The 12,590-nt window shown below is 64.0% G+C and overlaps 1 protein-coding gene across 3 annotated transcripts in view; it reads right to left on the bottom strand.

Moving 5' to 3' along the window:
- Positions 1-12,590, bottom strand: part of ITGB2 (integrin subunit beta 2) — a 41,126-nt gene that overhangs the window by 14,679 nt on the left and 13,857 nt on the right. For 2 of the 3 annotated variants that reach the window (XM_075998570.1, XM_075998573.1), the window contains exons 2-6: positions 5,137-5,197; positions 4,790-4,878; positions 3,431-3,611; positions 1,746-1,916; positions 62-303 (exon numbers count right to left, since the gene is read on the bottom strand). In XM_075998570.1, coding sequence (XP_075854685.1) covers positions 62-303; positions 1,746-1,916; positions 3,431-3,611; positions 4,790-4,878; positions 5,137-5,194 — 741 coding nt within the window. In that variant the 5' untranslated portion in view covers positions 5,195-5,197. Of the gene's footprint in view, positions 1-61; positions 304-1,745; positions 1,917-3,430; positions 3,612-4,789; positions 4,879-5,136; positions 5,198-5,737; positions 5,829-12,590 lie in introns of all 3 variants that reach the window. The other variant, XM_075998567.1, reaches the window with a different exon arrangement.

The following is a 12,590-nucleotide window of genomic DNA, read 5'->3' as shown; positions in this document are numbered from 1 at the left end:
CCCACGGGACTGAGGCTCCACGTCAGGGACACGGGACACCTACGTGGGGGCGTGTCCTTACCGGGCAGGCGGCGACCTGCATCATGGCGTCCAGCCCGCCCTCGGGGGCGTCCAGGTTTCCGGAGATGAGCTGCTTCCCGACCTCGGTCTGGAACTGGCCGGCGTTGCTGGTCAGCTTCAGCACGTGCCTGAAGGCAAAGGGGGGCTGGCACTCCTTCTGCTTGTTGGGGCACGGGTTCCGCAGCTTGTCGGGGTGCGTGTTGACAAATGGCAGCACCGTCTTGTCCACGAAGGACCCGAAGCCTGAGGGACACAGACGTGGCTGGGGACGCAGCAGGCTGGCCTCAGGGGGCATGAAGGCCGAGCCTCAGTTTCCCCATCTTGTAGCAGGGCAGCGGAGAAAGCAGGATGGCGCATGTGAGAGTGTGTGTGTGTTGTGCAAGCACTCGTGTGCATGTGTGCAGCCATGTGTGTGAATCAGAGAGTGCAACCATGTACATGTGTGCATGTGAGTACATCTGTGTCTGCACATGTGATGTTATATACATGATCATGACTGTGCATATGTGTTCCTATATGCATGTGAGTATGTTCAAGTGTGGATATACCTGATCCACATGTGTGACCAGGTTCATGTTTGGGCATGTGAGCATGTGCGTGTGAACGCATACATGTGTAAGCACAAATGTGTGTTGTTCATGCATGCATGTTGGTGTGTATGCATTCGCACATGCATGGTCTTATACACAGGGGCATGATTGTGTGTGCATGTAAACGTGTGGCAAGGTATGTGTGGAGGCATGTACATGTGTGAGCACCAGTGTGTGTGTGCATGTGAGCGTGTGCATGAGCAGCTGTGTGAGCGAGCATCCACGTGTCTGAGTGTGCATTGTGCGTCCTGCACACGGAGAAGGCGGCGGAGTGCTCTTCTGGGAGCGGCACTGGTGGGTGAGAGGGTCCCTCATCCCTGACGCGTGTGCGCCCGAGACCTGCACTTTGCACTCGAGTCGGGGCGTGGGGAGCGCTGAGACGCTCGGCCCGGCAGAGCTGGCTGTGACTGTGTCTTTAGTGCCATGATTCCCGTGTGGTCCGCGCGCTTCTGGGGCCTTTAATGCTCAGTAATTAGCATTACTCAAACGTGAGACGTTTGCATTTTTTTTTTTTTTTGAGACAGAGTCTCGCTTGTTGCCCAGGCTAGAGTGAGTGCCGTGGCGTCAGCCTAGCTCACAGCAACCTCAAACTCCTAGACTCAAGCGATCCTCCTGCCTCAGCCTCCCGAGTAGCTGGGATTACAGGCATGCGCCATCATGCCCGGCTAATTTTCTATATATATTAGTTGGCCAATTAATTTCTTTCTATTTATAGTAGAGACGAGGTCTTGCTCTTGCTCAGGCTGGTTTCGAACTCCTGACCTCGAGCAATCCGCCCCCCTCGGCCTCCCAGAGTGCTAGGATTACAGGCGTGAGCCACCGCGCCCGGCTTGAGACGTTTGCATTTTAAACACAGCGAACAGCAACACAAGCAGGGGAAGAGGAGGGGGGCCGGGTGAAGTCTGCGGTCTCGGGGGCCAGTGGCTGGTCGTGTCCCTAGCAGGGACGCAGGCCCCACCGCAGCCCTGCGGGCGCCCTGGGGGAGGGGTGTGTCGGAGCCCCCAGCCCTGGCCCCGGGCACCTGCCCGAGGCGTGTGGGCGGCAGGGCGGCCGGGGATGGGGAGGACGAGCCGGGCCGGAGGGCCGTGGCCTCACCGATCTGGCCGGACTCCGTGATCTCGTTGAGGGCGCGGAGCAGGTCGCCGCCCAGCTTCTTGACGTTGATGAGGTCGTCCAGCATGGAGTAGGAGAGGTCCATCAGGTAGTACAGGTCCACGGGGTAGCCCTTGGCGCGCCGGAAGGTCACGTTGAACGCGGCCGCCTGACCTGCCGGCGGGGACGCCAGAGTGGGGCCCAGGCCCGCGCCCACGCGCTCTCCGCAGCCCAAACCCCGCGGACGCCCTCCCGCGCCCGGCAGGGGGTGAGGGTCAGACACAGGACGCCCGGGGGGACGTGAGTTCAGAGAAAGGACACACGCTCCCCACACGGTCATGTGCCGCGTGACGACGCTCGTGGAAGGACCATGTGCACCACGGTGGTCCCACAGAGTCTAATTCCATGTCCCCTGCACCTTCCCGTGTCTGGACGTGGCTGATGCATGGGACCTGCCCCGTGTCGCAGTGGCCCGCGGCGACCAGCGCCGTCACCCGCCGCACAGGCGCGTGGCCCGGGAGCGACAGCCACCGTGCGGCGGCCACGCCATCTAGGCTCGCGTGGGTGCCCCCGTGACGGTGCGTAGGGAGACACCCCGCATCCTGTCCCGAGTGGCAGACTGCACAAGAACGTCCGTGCGTCCTGGCCCGAGTGCTCGCGTCCCCAGAGTTCACGCGCTGAGATCCTCACGCCCGAGGAGACACCCCGCATCCCCGTCCCCCAGTGGCAGACTGCACAAGAACGTCCGTGTGTCCTGGCCCGAGTGCTCGCGTCCCCAGAGTTCACGCGCTGAGATCCTCACGCCCGAGGAGACAGCCCGCATCCCCGTCCCCCAGTGGCAGACTGCACAAGAACGTCCGTGTGTCCTGGCCCGAGTGCTCGCGTCCCCAGAGTTCACGCGCTGAGATCCTCACGCCCGAGGAGATGGTGTTAGGAGGTGGGGACACCAGGGCAGGGGTCGGGCCAGGACCTCCTCCCTGCTGCCGGCCCTCGCCCGGCTGTCCCGCCCACTGTGCCCCGGGGCCAGCTCGGCTGGCTCTGCCCTGGCTGCTCCTGCGGGAGGGACTGCTCGGCCCAACACCACCGGCCTCCACGCCGCCCTCCCTGGGGTGCTGCCTTCTTCCACGCGCCGCGCTCAGGGATGGCTGCCTGTTCCCTCACGGGCCTCGCGTGGCCTAGGCACCGCCAGCAGGGAGGGGCCGCCCACCCCAGGCCTCTGCTCCGTCCACTGCTGCACCGCAGCCCTGTCCCAGGAGGGCGTGTCTCGGAGCATGGACAGGGCTGTGTTCTGCAACAGGGCTCTCCGGTCAGGTCAGTTTGGGTGGCGCAGGTTTAAACAGTCACCCAGGTCTCCCAGCTGCAGGACTTACCAGAGCCTTTACTCTGCTAAGAGGACCACGGCCTTCTGACAAGGGCTAGAATAGTGTTTCCAGATGGCCCATTCTCCCTTTTAGGGCGCAGGACACAGGGCAAAGGGAGCCAGATACCCAGCTGCAGACAGTGGGGCTGGGGCAATCGCCCGGGCACGGAGAGGAAGGCCGTGGGGGCTCAGACTCCCGCCTTGAGTGCCCGGCAGTGCTTGGGCCTCCCCGGGCACCCTGCCGTCCGGCCTGAACACTCGCCCAGAGCAGGGCCCCGGAACAGCCCCACACGGTGTGCCCGGCTCACCCCGCCGAGGCCCGGCCTACCTGGCCGCAGGTAGAGCGTCACTTGCTGCGGGGACAGCTGCTTCCGGGCCCCCTGTCGGTCCTTCAGGGGCTCGGCCAGGCTCCTGGGGTCCATGATGTCATCAGTCGGGCAGCCCCGCATGAGCAGCTGCTCCCGGGTGTCGCAGCGGATGGAGTCGGGGTCCCCTGGCCCCGTGAAGTTCTGGGGGAGAGGTGTCGGGGGTCAGGACGAGGGCAGAGAAATGTGGGGGCCACGCTGTGCGGGCTAAAGGAGGCTGACGCTCACCAACCCTCGGGGACCCCTCCTTCTCTGCACCCGGAACCCGGCACAGAGTCCCTGTAGGGCTGGGGGAGTCGGAAGCTGCCAGCAAAGACCCCATAGGCTCTGCCGAGAGGACTGGAACCTTCCTCGAAGGACAGAGCGTGTTCCCGATGCTTTGTTCCCCCTTTTAACTAAAAGACACAGCCCAGGGCGGAAGCAGCCCAGACGCCCGACCTCACCAGCTCCCGTGGCCAGGCCTGGGGCAATTCGAGCGTCACAACGAAAAAGTGACAGTCACAGACTAAACGCTGCGGAGCAAATAGAAACCTCCCGTCCCCACTGGTGAGAAGGATCGGGGGGGGGAGAGATTCTCCTGCACGGGGGAAGCCGAGGGAAGGGGCTAAGGGACGAGGACATCACCATGCTGCCACCACCAAGGCAGAGCAACTGGGAGGGACGGTGGCTTCGGAGGCTGGCAGGGCGTCTCAGCCGAGGGGCCAGGCCCAGGTCAGACGTTATTGAGACAATCAGCAAATTTGCATAAAGTGTGAAGATTTGATCATGAGAGACCAACGTGAAATTTCCTAATTATGATTAATGTATTTATCAAAGTACATTTCTGTGGTTTTCTAAGGGAATACCTTGCTCGTAAGGAAGACCCCAGAAGTACTAAGGGACAGAGGAGCTGCATGTCTACAACCTACTCTCAGATGGTCAAGAAAAAATAATGTGTTTTCAAATAGGCCTGGCGACCCTGGGGAGGGCATGGTTGGGGTCTGGGACCCCTGGGGGAGCCCTCGGCAGGGGGAGGTGGGCTGGTCAGAGCACCCTGGGCTAGCTGCTGCCCCCCTTCGGGAGCCCCTCTCGTGAGGTGTCTGGCCTGGGCTCCCGCACAACCCCCTGCCTGGACCGCTGCCTCGGGGCACAGGCGGCCCCTGGGCCGGGGCTGGCCTGGGCGGCCGGGTCCATCTCTCCTGGTCTCAGACCAGCCTGGCAGCCTCTGGGCCACTGCCACCCCCAGGAGAAAAGGGGGCTGGGGCCTCCTGTGTCCCTGGCTACAGAGGCAGGAGAGGGGCCCCGGAGAGGGGAGGCAGGAAGGGCCCCGCCCCGGTGCTCACCAGCTTCTGGCACCAGGCGCAGCCGGGCCCCGACTCCACGCAGTCCCGGCAGGTGCTGACCTTGTACTTGGTGCACTCCTCGGCAAGGGCTGCGGACGAGTGGGTGAGGCGGGGGTGAGTGGGCGCCGCCGCCCTGGGCCGCCCCTCGGGGTGGGCGGGGAGGAGGGTCTGGGAGGCCCAGGAAGGGGGAGGCAGACTGGGGGGGTGCCCTGCGTCAGCCCCCAGGGCAGAGCCACCGCCCCAACGCCTGGGCCCTCTCCCAGCCACCCGGGAACTCCCGTCCAGGGGACACGAGGGTGGCCATGTTCTCCCCACGGGACGGCACGTGGAGTCGCCCACAGACTCACCGGGCCCGAGGCAGAGCAGCCCCGCCAGGGCGAGCAGCGGATGGCACCGGCCCAGCATGTCCTGTGGAGGGAGGGAGGGGTCTCAGGGACAGGCCTCGGGCCCGGCGTCTGGGCCAACCGCCCCTCCCAGCTGGCCCGGGACTCGGAGCCGGTCCAGTCCCTGTGCTGCGGGGCCCGAGGCTCCATCGGGGCCAACACCTCGGCCACTGGGAGTTCCTGCCCTGGGCCCAGCCACCAGCAGGGAGGGAGGCCCGGCTGCATGGAGTGGGCGGCACACGCATGTACAGACGTGCATGCACATAAATGCATGCACACACCACACACATATATACACATCACACATACCACACATGTGTACACACCACATGCACACGCCACCCCCACACACACATGCACACACCACACACATGCACACACACCACACACATCCACCATGTATACCACAAGTGCCACACACATACACACCACACATGCACGCATCACATGCCACACACATGCGCTCACCACACACGTATACACATCATACATACACACCACACACACCCCGCACACATCACACATACCACATGCACCACACACCACACACGCACACCACACGCACGTGGTTTGCGCGCTCTGCCTTCGTGTGCCTGAGTCCTCGTGAACAGCGCCTGCGCGCAGAGCAGAGATCACGTGGCCCTGTCTCTGGGTCCCTTGGTGGCGGCAGAGGTGGGGCCAAGAAGAGAAACCAAGCCTGAGGCCGGTGGTCTGGCCTTGCGAGAGGCCTGCCCGGGTGCCCAGGTGCCCAGGTGCCAGGCAGGGCGGGCCGTGCCGTGCAGGGTCCCCTGAATTGCCAGAGCCCCCAGCTCCTGGGGACCTGCCGCTTTGTTCCTAGATCCACACCCTCCCTGTCCTTAGAACCTGGTGTCGACAGCAACGGGGGCTGCTCGGTGGTCACCCCGGCCCTGACCTCCCCCAGGGGAAGCGACTGAGGCAGGCGTGGGCCTGGTGCTGGAGCCGCAGCACCTTCCCAACAAACAGGCCCCCTGGGCCGGGAGTGGGGGTGGGGCTCCACCTCCGCCTCGCCCTCCCGCCTCCTCCCTGCCCTGGCTCCGGAGGGGGGGTGGGGTGTGCTCTGCGGGGTGGGGCCCTGGGTCTGGGCTCCCAGGGCCTGAGAACTTGGGGTCTCACAGCAGGCAGGCTGGGAGAAGGCGAGTCCCCAGGAGGCCATGGCAGGAAGTGACAGTTCTCTTACTCGGGCTGTTATCAGAAACAAAGATCAGGGCCTCCCCCCACCTGCCCCGACCTGGGGCCCGAGAACCCAGGGACCCAGGCCCTGTCGCCTGGACGATGGGGCTGGGTCCTGTGGCCTGAGGGCTCTGGGGCACCTTGGAGGCGCCCAGGGGCTCCGAGGCCAGAGGGAGGTCATCCAGCGGCTCCCGCCGGGGGTCCCACGGTGTGGAGGCCCCAACCAGCCCCAAGTTCCTGTCTTCTTGGAGGCAACCTTGTTCCCTGGTCCCCGGTGAGATTACAACCAGAGCCCAGAAATGTCAGAACGGAACCCACAGTCCTTCCCCTTCCAGGGTCAAAAGCAGAACTCGCAGCCTGCTCTGGCTGCCTGGGCCACAGCAGTGGGCTGGGACGCGGTTTCGGTTCACTCTGGGCCTGTCCTGTCTGGCCACAGACTGGGTTCCCCCCGCCCCCCAAAACACGCATGGCAACCGGCATCCAACCGCCCTGGAGCCTTGAATGGGGAAACTGAGGCCCCGAGACCAGCAGGATGTGGACCTGGGCCCCCAATCACACCTGCGCACACACACCCCCGCCCCTGCACCAAGGTGGGAGCGAGGTTTGGCCACAGCAGGCCTGACCCACAGACCGCAGTGACCCGGGCCTGACCACGGGAAGTGGGCAGGGCTGGGTGTAGCCCCTCCCCCGCCGAGTGTCGGGCTGTGGGTGGCAGCCCTGGCAGGCTCGGAGCTGGGGGGCTGCGGAGGAGAGTGAGACCCCACCCCAGCCGCGGACGCCCACGCTGAGCCCCGAGAATGGCAGCTCTGTGGGCGCGGGGGGCAGACGGGCCGAGTCCCAGCCCTGCCTGGCGAGGCAGAGGGGGTGCCTGGAGCCCACGCCCTCCCCTCTTCGTGGGAGAGGGGGGTGCAGCAGCCAGGATGGGCCCCTAGAGGCCTGAAACCCTCTGGGCCTCTCTCTGCCTCGGTTTCCTCTGTGTGACTGGAGGTGGGGACGGGCTTGGACACTGCATGGTGCAGAGGGCACAGGAACCCGGCACACACAGGCCCTCAGCTCGGCAGGGGTGGCCCAGGGTGGAACCGGCAGGGGCAAGGAGGCAGGAGGAGCCTGGCGGGAGGTGGGCGGCCCCCTCCCTGCTGCCCTGCCAGCCCAGCTGTGTGGCCCCTTCTCCAGCCCCTGGTTTTCTGCAAGGGTTTTCTGGGCCTAAGTGGGGGTCCCCTGACAGAGACAAAGGTGCACAACCCTAAGCTGAGGCTGCCTGGGAAGCCCAAGGCCCCACAGACCGATGAGAACTTTGCATCGGAGCCGTTCTGGACCCGGGCCCCATGTGATAGGGAAACCCTGGCGCAGCCGAGCATGGCGGCAGGAAGTGCACAGCAGGCTGGGTCTCCCTTCCTCAAGAGCCCCTCAGGGCCGCCCCCTGCACCCCAGCACCAAATGGACACAGCTAAGGAGGATCCTGTTTCATGGCAAGCAAAGCTCTCAGCCCCGGGGTTCTGAGACGGGAAAATGGCATCAGATGAAAAATCGACTAGAGAGTCATGTGCAGGCTCAGGTGAGAAACAGACCACACGGCAAAAGGCAGAACGGGCCAGGTGTGGTGGTGCACACCTGTGGTCCCAGCGCTCTGGGAGGCTGAGGCAGGAGGATCGCTGGAGCCCAGGAGTTTGAGGCTACAGTGAGCTGTGATGACACCACTGGGCTCCAGCCTGGGCAACAAAGCAAGACCCTGTCTCTAACAAAAAAGGAACCATTAAGAGAGAAAGAAGTCGCTAAGCAAGAACACAGAGGGAGGACAAAGCATGAATTGCGAAACCCCAGGGCCAGGCTGTGCTTGAGAAACCCCGGCCGCACGACCCATCGCAGCTTTGCCCCAGAGCTGCCCCGACTGTGCTGCCGTAGAGGGGACACTGAGTCACCGTGACAAGGAAGGTGCCCTTGGGGACAGAGCTGGGAAGAGCAGGAAGCAGGAGCCCATGTCCCTTCCAGGACTGGAGCACTCCAGGGGCAACTGTGAAGTAGCATCTGCCTCTTTGAACCCGGAGGCAGCCACCAGCACGAGGTTCCAGGCAGACCCAGGGGGACAGAGAGGGCCAGACCAGATAGAGACGAAAAAAGAGCAGCAGGAGGAGGAAGACCCAACCTCCGTCTTCTCTGAACCGCCCGCGTGCAGATGTGGACTTTTCCAAGTGTGCACGAGACGTGGTCGCGTGTCCACTTTACTGTCAGTGAAGCCAGACGGCAGCCAGCTGAAGGGCCACAGTTTCCGACAAAACGGGATAAAAGGAGACACACCCCCCCATTCATTTGAAGACGTCAAAACATGCTGCTAGATACCTCCTAAAAGTCAAAGGGGAAATCGAGTCCTGTTTGCAGGCGTCTAGAAAGGAGATGACACCTTCTCTGCCCAATGCCAAGCCAGCCTCGTGCCCAACGGAGACCCGAAGCCTGAGGCCCCAGGTGCTCTTGCTGAGGACGCAAAGCAAGGACAGCAAATGTGCAGGGACTTGGTTTCAGGAAATAAACAATAAAGGAAATAGAAGAATATGAATCTCAGAGTGAGGAAACCTCAGCAGAAAAACTAAGGAAGAAAACACCAAGAAGGCAGACTCTCAACATGACAGACTTCGTACGGAAGGGACCGCGTGGAGGAAATGTTTAGTGTCTCTCTAGTGCAAAAGGTCAGCCGTCATCGTCATCTCTAGAGATCTCAGAAATGAATAACAAAAAGGCCAGGGGCTGTGAACAGGTACTTCGCAGAAGGAGAAACATAACCGGTTAATAAAGGTGTGAAAAAGTCACCCTTGCTAATGGCCAGGGATGCCAATCACACTATCCAGGTTTCCTGTGCAAGCTATCAAATCAGAGAAGGTTTGTCACACACCACCCTCCTCGTGGAATCCTACGCAGCAACGCGCATGAGCAGCTGCTCCGGGCCACTCAATTGGATGCTAGAAAATGAATATTTGGGAACAAAGTAAAAATAAATGTGCCAAAATATTCCGTGTTTCTCTGGGTGTTTGTGTTTTCCAAACTTTCCACAGTCAACGCATACAACGTGATGGCTTTTTAGACACTCTGAATTCCGTTAGGGCTGATGACTTTCCGAGATTGCTTCTGCAGCTTCCCAGAGCCATCTGTGTTCCGTTGGGACATTTCTGAGGATGGTCACCCTGGGATAGAGGGGAAAGCTGAGCCCAACTGCAAGGGCTCCCTGCTGGGCACCTGGGTGTCCCTCACCCGCTCGCCCACCTGTCCGCCCCTTCTCGGACAAGTCCTGTGACTCTCCTCTGGCCGGGCACGGCGGCCATGGCTCTCCGGGTTCCTGGGCTCTGGCCTGCGCTGGCACCTGCAGCACCCCAGCCCCACACCACCACTGAGTCTCTGTCGCACTCGGACACCTTGACCACCGCACGTGCCAGCACACGCCACACCTGACACCACTGAAAGGTCACCTGGGCAGGAAGCTGTGCCGGTGGGGCTGACCCTCCCCAGACCTCCATTTTCTGGGGTGCTAGGAGAGAGTGCTTGCACCGGCGCTTGGGCAGCACCTGGGTCCCTCTGCTGGGGGCAGCACCAGGCTGGCCTGGTCCCCCTGAGGCCCTGCCCAGGCAGGAGCCCTGGCGTGGTGAGAGCCTCAGACCCTGGCCTTAGCTCCTCGGCCAGCCAGGGGACCCTGTGGCCCACTTCCCACTGCAGCCCGGTGCAAACCCCAGGTGACCTGTTCCAGAAGCTTCCATGCAGCAGAACCCTGCCACCTGGGCACAGAAGTCTGCATCTCAGACTGGCCCGATCTGAGCATCCACGAGGCCCGACCCCCGCCACGCCCCCCTCATCTCAGACAACAAGACTCGGGGCCGTGACAGCTGTGACAACTGGTGGGCGGAGGGCAGTGGCTGTGGAAGGCTGGCCAGGCCCCCCAAGCCTCGCCTCTCGGGGGCCCAGCTCCCCACCAAGAGGCCGGCTCGCTCACAGTGGGTGTCTGGACACCACCTGCCCTGCCCCAGGAGCACAGAGCACGCTGCCCTCATCTGCTGGTCCGGCTGGCGGCTGGACGCATACTCCTGAGCACTGCACAGCCCACACGTCCAGGCCGGGTCTGGTCCCCAGAGAACACGGGCGGGCCGGACAGCTGGCGTCCTGGAGCGAGACGGCCAACTCTGTGCTCCTGGTTTAGGCCCAGTCTGTGCCAAGGAAGACAGCGAGGGAATCACAGCTCACATCTGGCCCCAGCCTGCCTGGTGGGGGTCACCCACGTCACCCAAGATTGCCCAGCGCCCCGGTGGAGAGAACCCCGGTTGGGGCTCCCCCTCGCTGGCCTGTAGCCACTGGGTGAACGGGTGTTACTAACCCCTGGCATCCAGCGACCTCCCCCGGGGGACTGGAGCAAGCCGAGAGGGACGCGGCCTCAGGCAGGACTGGGGTTCACGGCAGGTGTGCGGATGGGGGGGCCACACAGCACCCGGCTGTGGAGCGGGGGACCCTGGGTCTCCCAGAGCTGCCACAGGCTCTGTTGTCCCCGTCCGCAGAGGCCCACGGCCCTCGGCCCCTGCTCCCCTGCCAAGCCCAGCCTGGGCCGGAGTGGACGGAGTGGGCAGAGTTGGAGCCCAACCCCCTAGCTTCATGAGGGCAGCTGAGTTTGCACAGTCGCCCAGCCCATGCCCCCATTTCACAGCTGGGAACACTGAGTCTGCTCACCTCACGCCCTTCCAGACAGGGCAGACAGGCCCCTCCCAGCCCCCACCGGCGGCTGGCCCTGCGCAGAACTTCCCGCAGGGCACTGCGCTGTCCCGGGGCTCTGCCCCCCATGGAGTCTCCAGGGATGGCCTGATCACCCGGGGCCACTGTGCACCTGGCACGTCACGTTGACGCCACCTCGAGGCAGGGACCCACCCATGTCTCAGCTGAGAGTAGCCGGACTGCCCGGGCAGTGTCTGGACAGGTGCCGTGTGGCCAGGAGGCCCGGGTACCTCCCTCGGGAAAGGCCGATTCACTCCCCAGGGGGAAAGGCCCTGGCCTGCCGGGTCCCCTCTCCCGGCGCTGGCCTCTGCCCACCCCCCGTGTGCCACAAGCTGCTGGAACAGAAGCAGAGCTGCGCCCAGCCTCCCCAAACCCCGGGCCAGCCCCAGTCCCCACGCCCACTGAGGGCCGCAGCCCCAGACGGCCAGGGGTCTGGGCGGGGTGGGGCGTCCGTCCCGAGGGCCTGCTCAGGGTGTGGCACCTGGGTGTGGACCAGGGGTGGAGGAGTGGGCTCAGCCTCGGCCATGCAGGGACCTCTCCTGGGCAGAGGGACTCCCTCACTTGCGCCCAGAGAGCCGTGGAGCACACTGGCGCCAGGCAGGCCCGGAATCGGCAGTGGGCTGGGGGAGGGGCAGTCCTGTTCTAAGATGTAAGGCGTTGGGTCATCCACTATGAGCAAACGCTGAGGCGACATCGGAGAACCCCGAGCTCCAGCAGCTCTTCCGAGACTCCCCCAGAATCTGGCATCAGCCCCAAGCCCATAGGTGTCAGCGGAACATGGTGACAGCAGCACATGGTAACAGCAGCGTCCCCTCTGCCCCACGGCAGCCCAGCTGGTGCTCTGGAGCCGTGTCCCTCTCCCGTCCCTGTCACCGCTGCCCCTTCCTCCCGCCCCCCCAGGTGTCCCAGGTGCCAGAGCAGAGGGGCTCTGGGTGTCACCTCCCACCCTGGATGGGGACAGCAGTGCAGGACCCCGGCCCGCAGCCCCGGGAGGACGAGGTTGGCTGTGAGGGTGGGGCGGCGCCGGGGTGGAGGAAGTCGGGGGGCTGGCCCGGGGTGCGGCGTCCAGGGGGCCCAGGTGGGCCGGGATCCCGGCGTGGCTGCAACCCTTCCCTGAGGACTCGGGACGGGTTCCCCGGGAGCCTGACACGGGGCGGCCACCAGCTGAGCCCTGGACCCTCCGGACCAGAGTCCACAGCAACACCCGCGCCCCAGGGCGTGGGGCTCACCCGCCTTCTGCCGGAGGACGCCAGTGACGCTCGCCAGTCCCGGGGCAGTGCGGGGGCTGCTGGGAAAAGAGTGCCAGGGACACACACGCCACATACCCACACACGCACACACACCCCCACATGCACACCACACACCATATACACACACACACGCACACACAGTGTGGTCTGGACACGCACTCACTGGGCCGACAGGACACGTGGGCGGAGGGGGACCAGCCCAGGCAGGACAAGGCAGGTCCGTGGAGAGGCCCTGGG

This window comes from Microcebus murinus, chromosome 1 (assembly GCF_040939455.1).
Source record: "Microcebus murinus isolate Inina chromosome 1, M.murinus_Inina_mat1.0, whole genome shotgun sequence".
Lineage (NCBI taxonomy): Eukaryota > Metazoa > Chordata > Mammalia > Primates > Cheirogaleidae > Microcebus > Microcebus murinus.
Note: the sequence above shows the minus strand (reverse complement) of the source record. Positions and strands in the feature narration are given on the sequence as shown.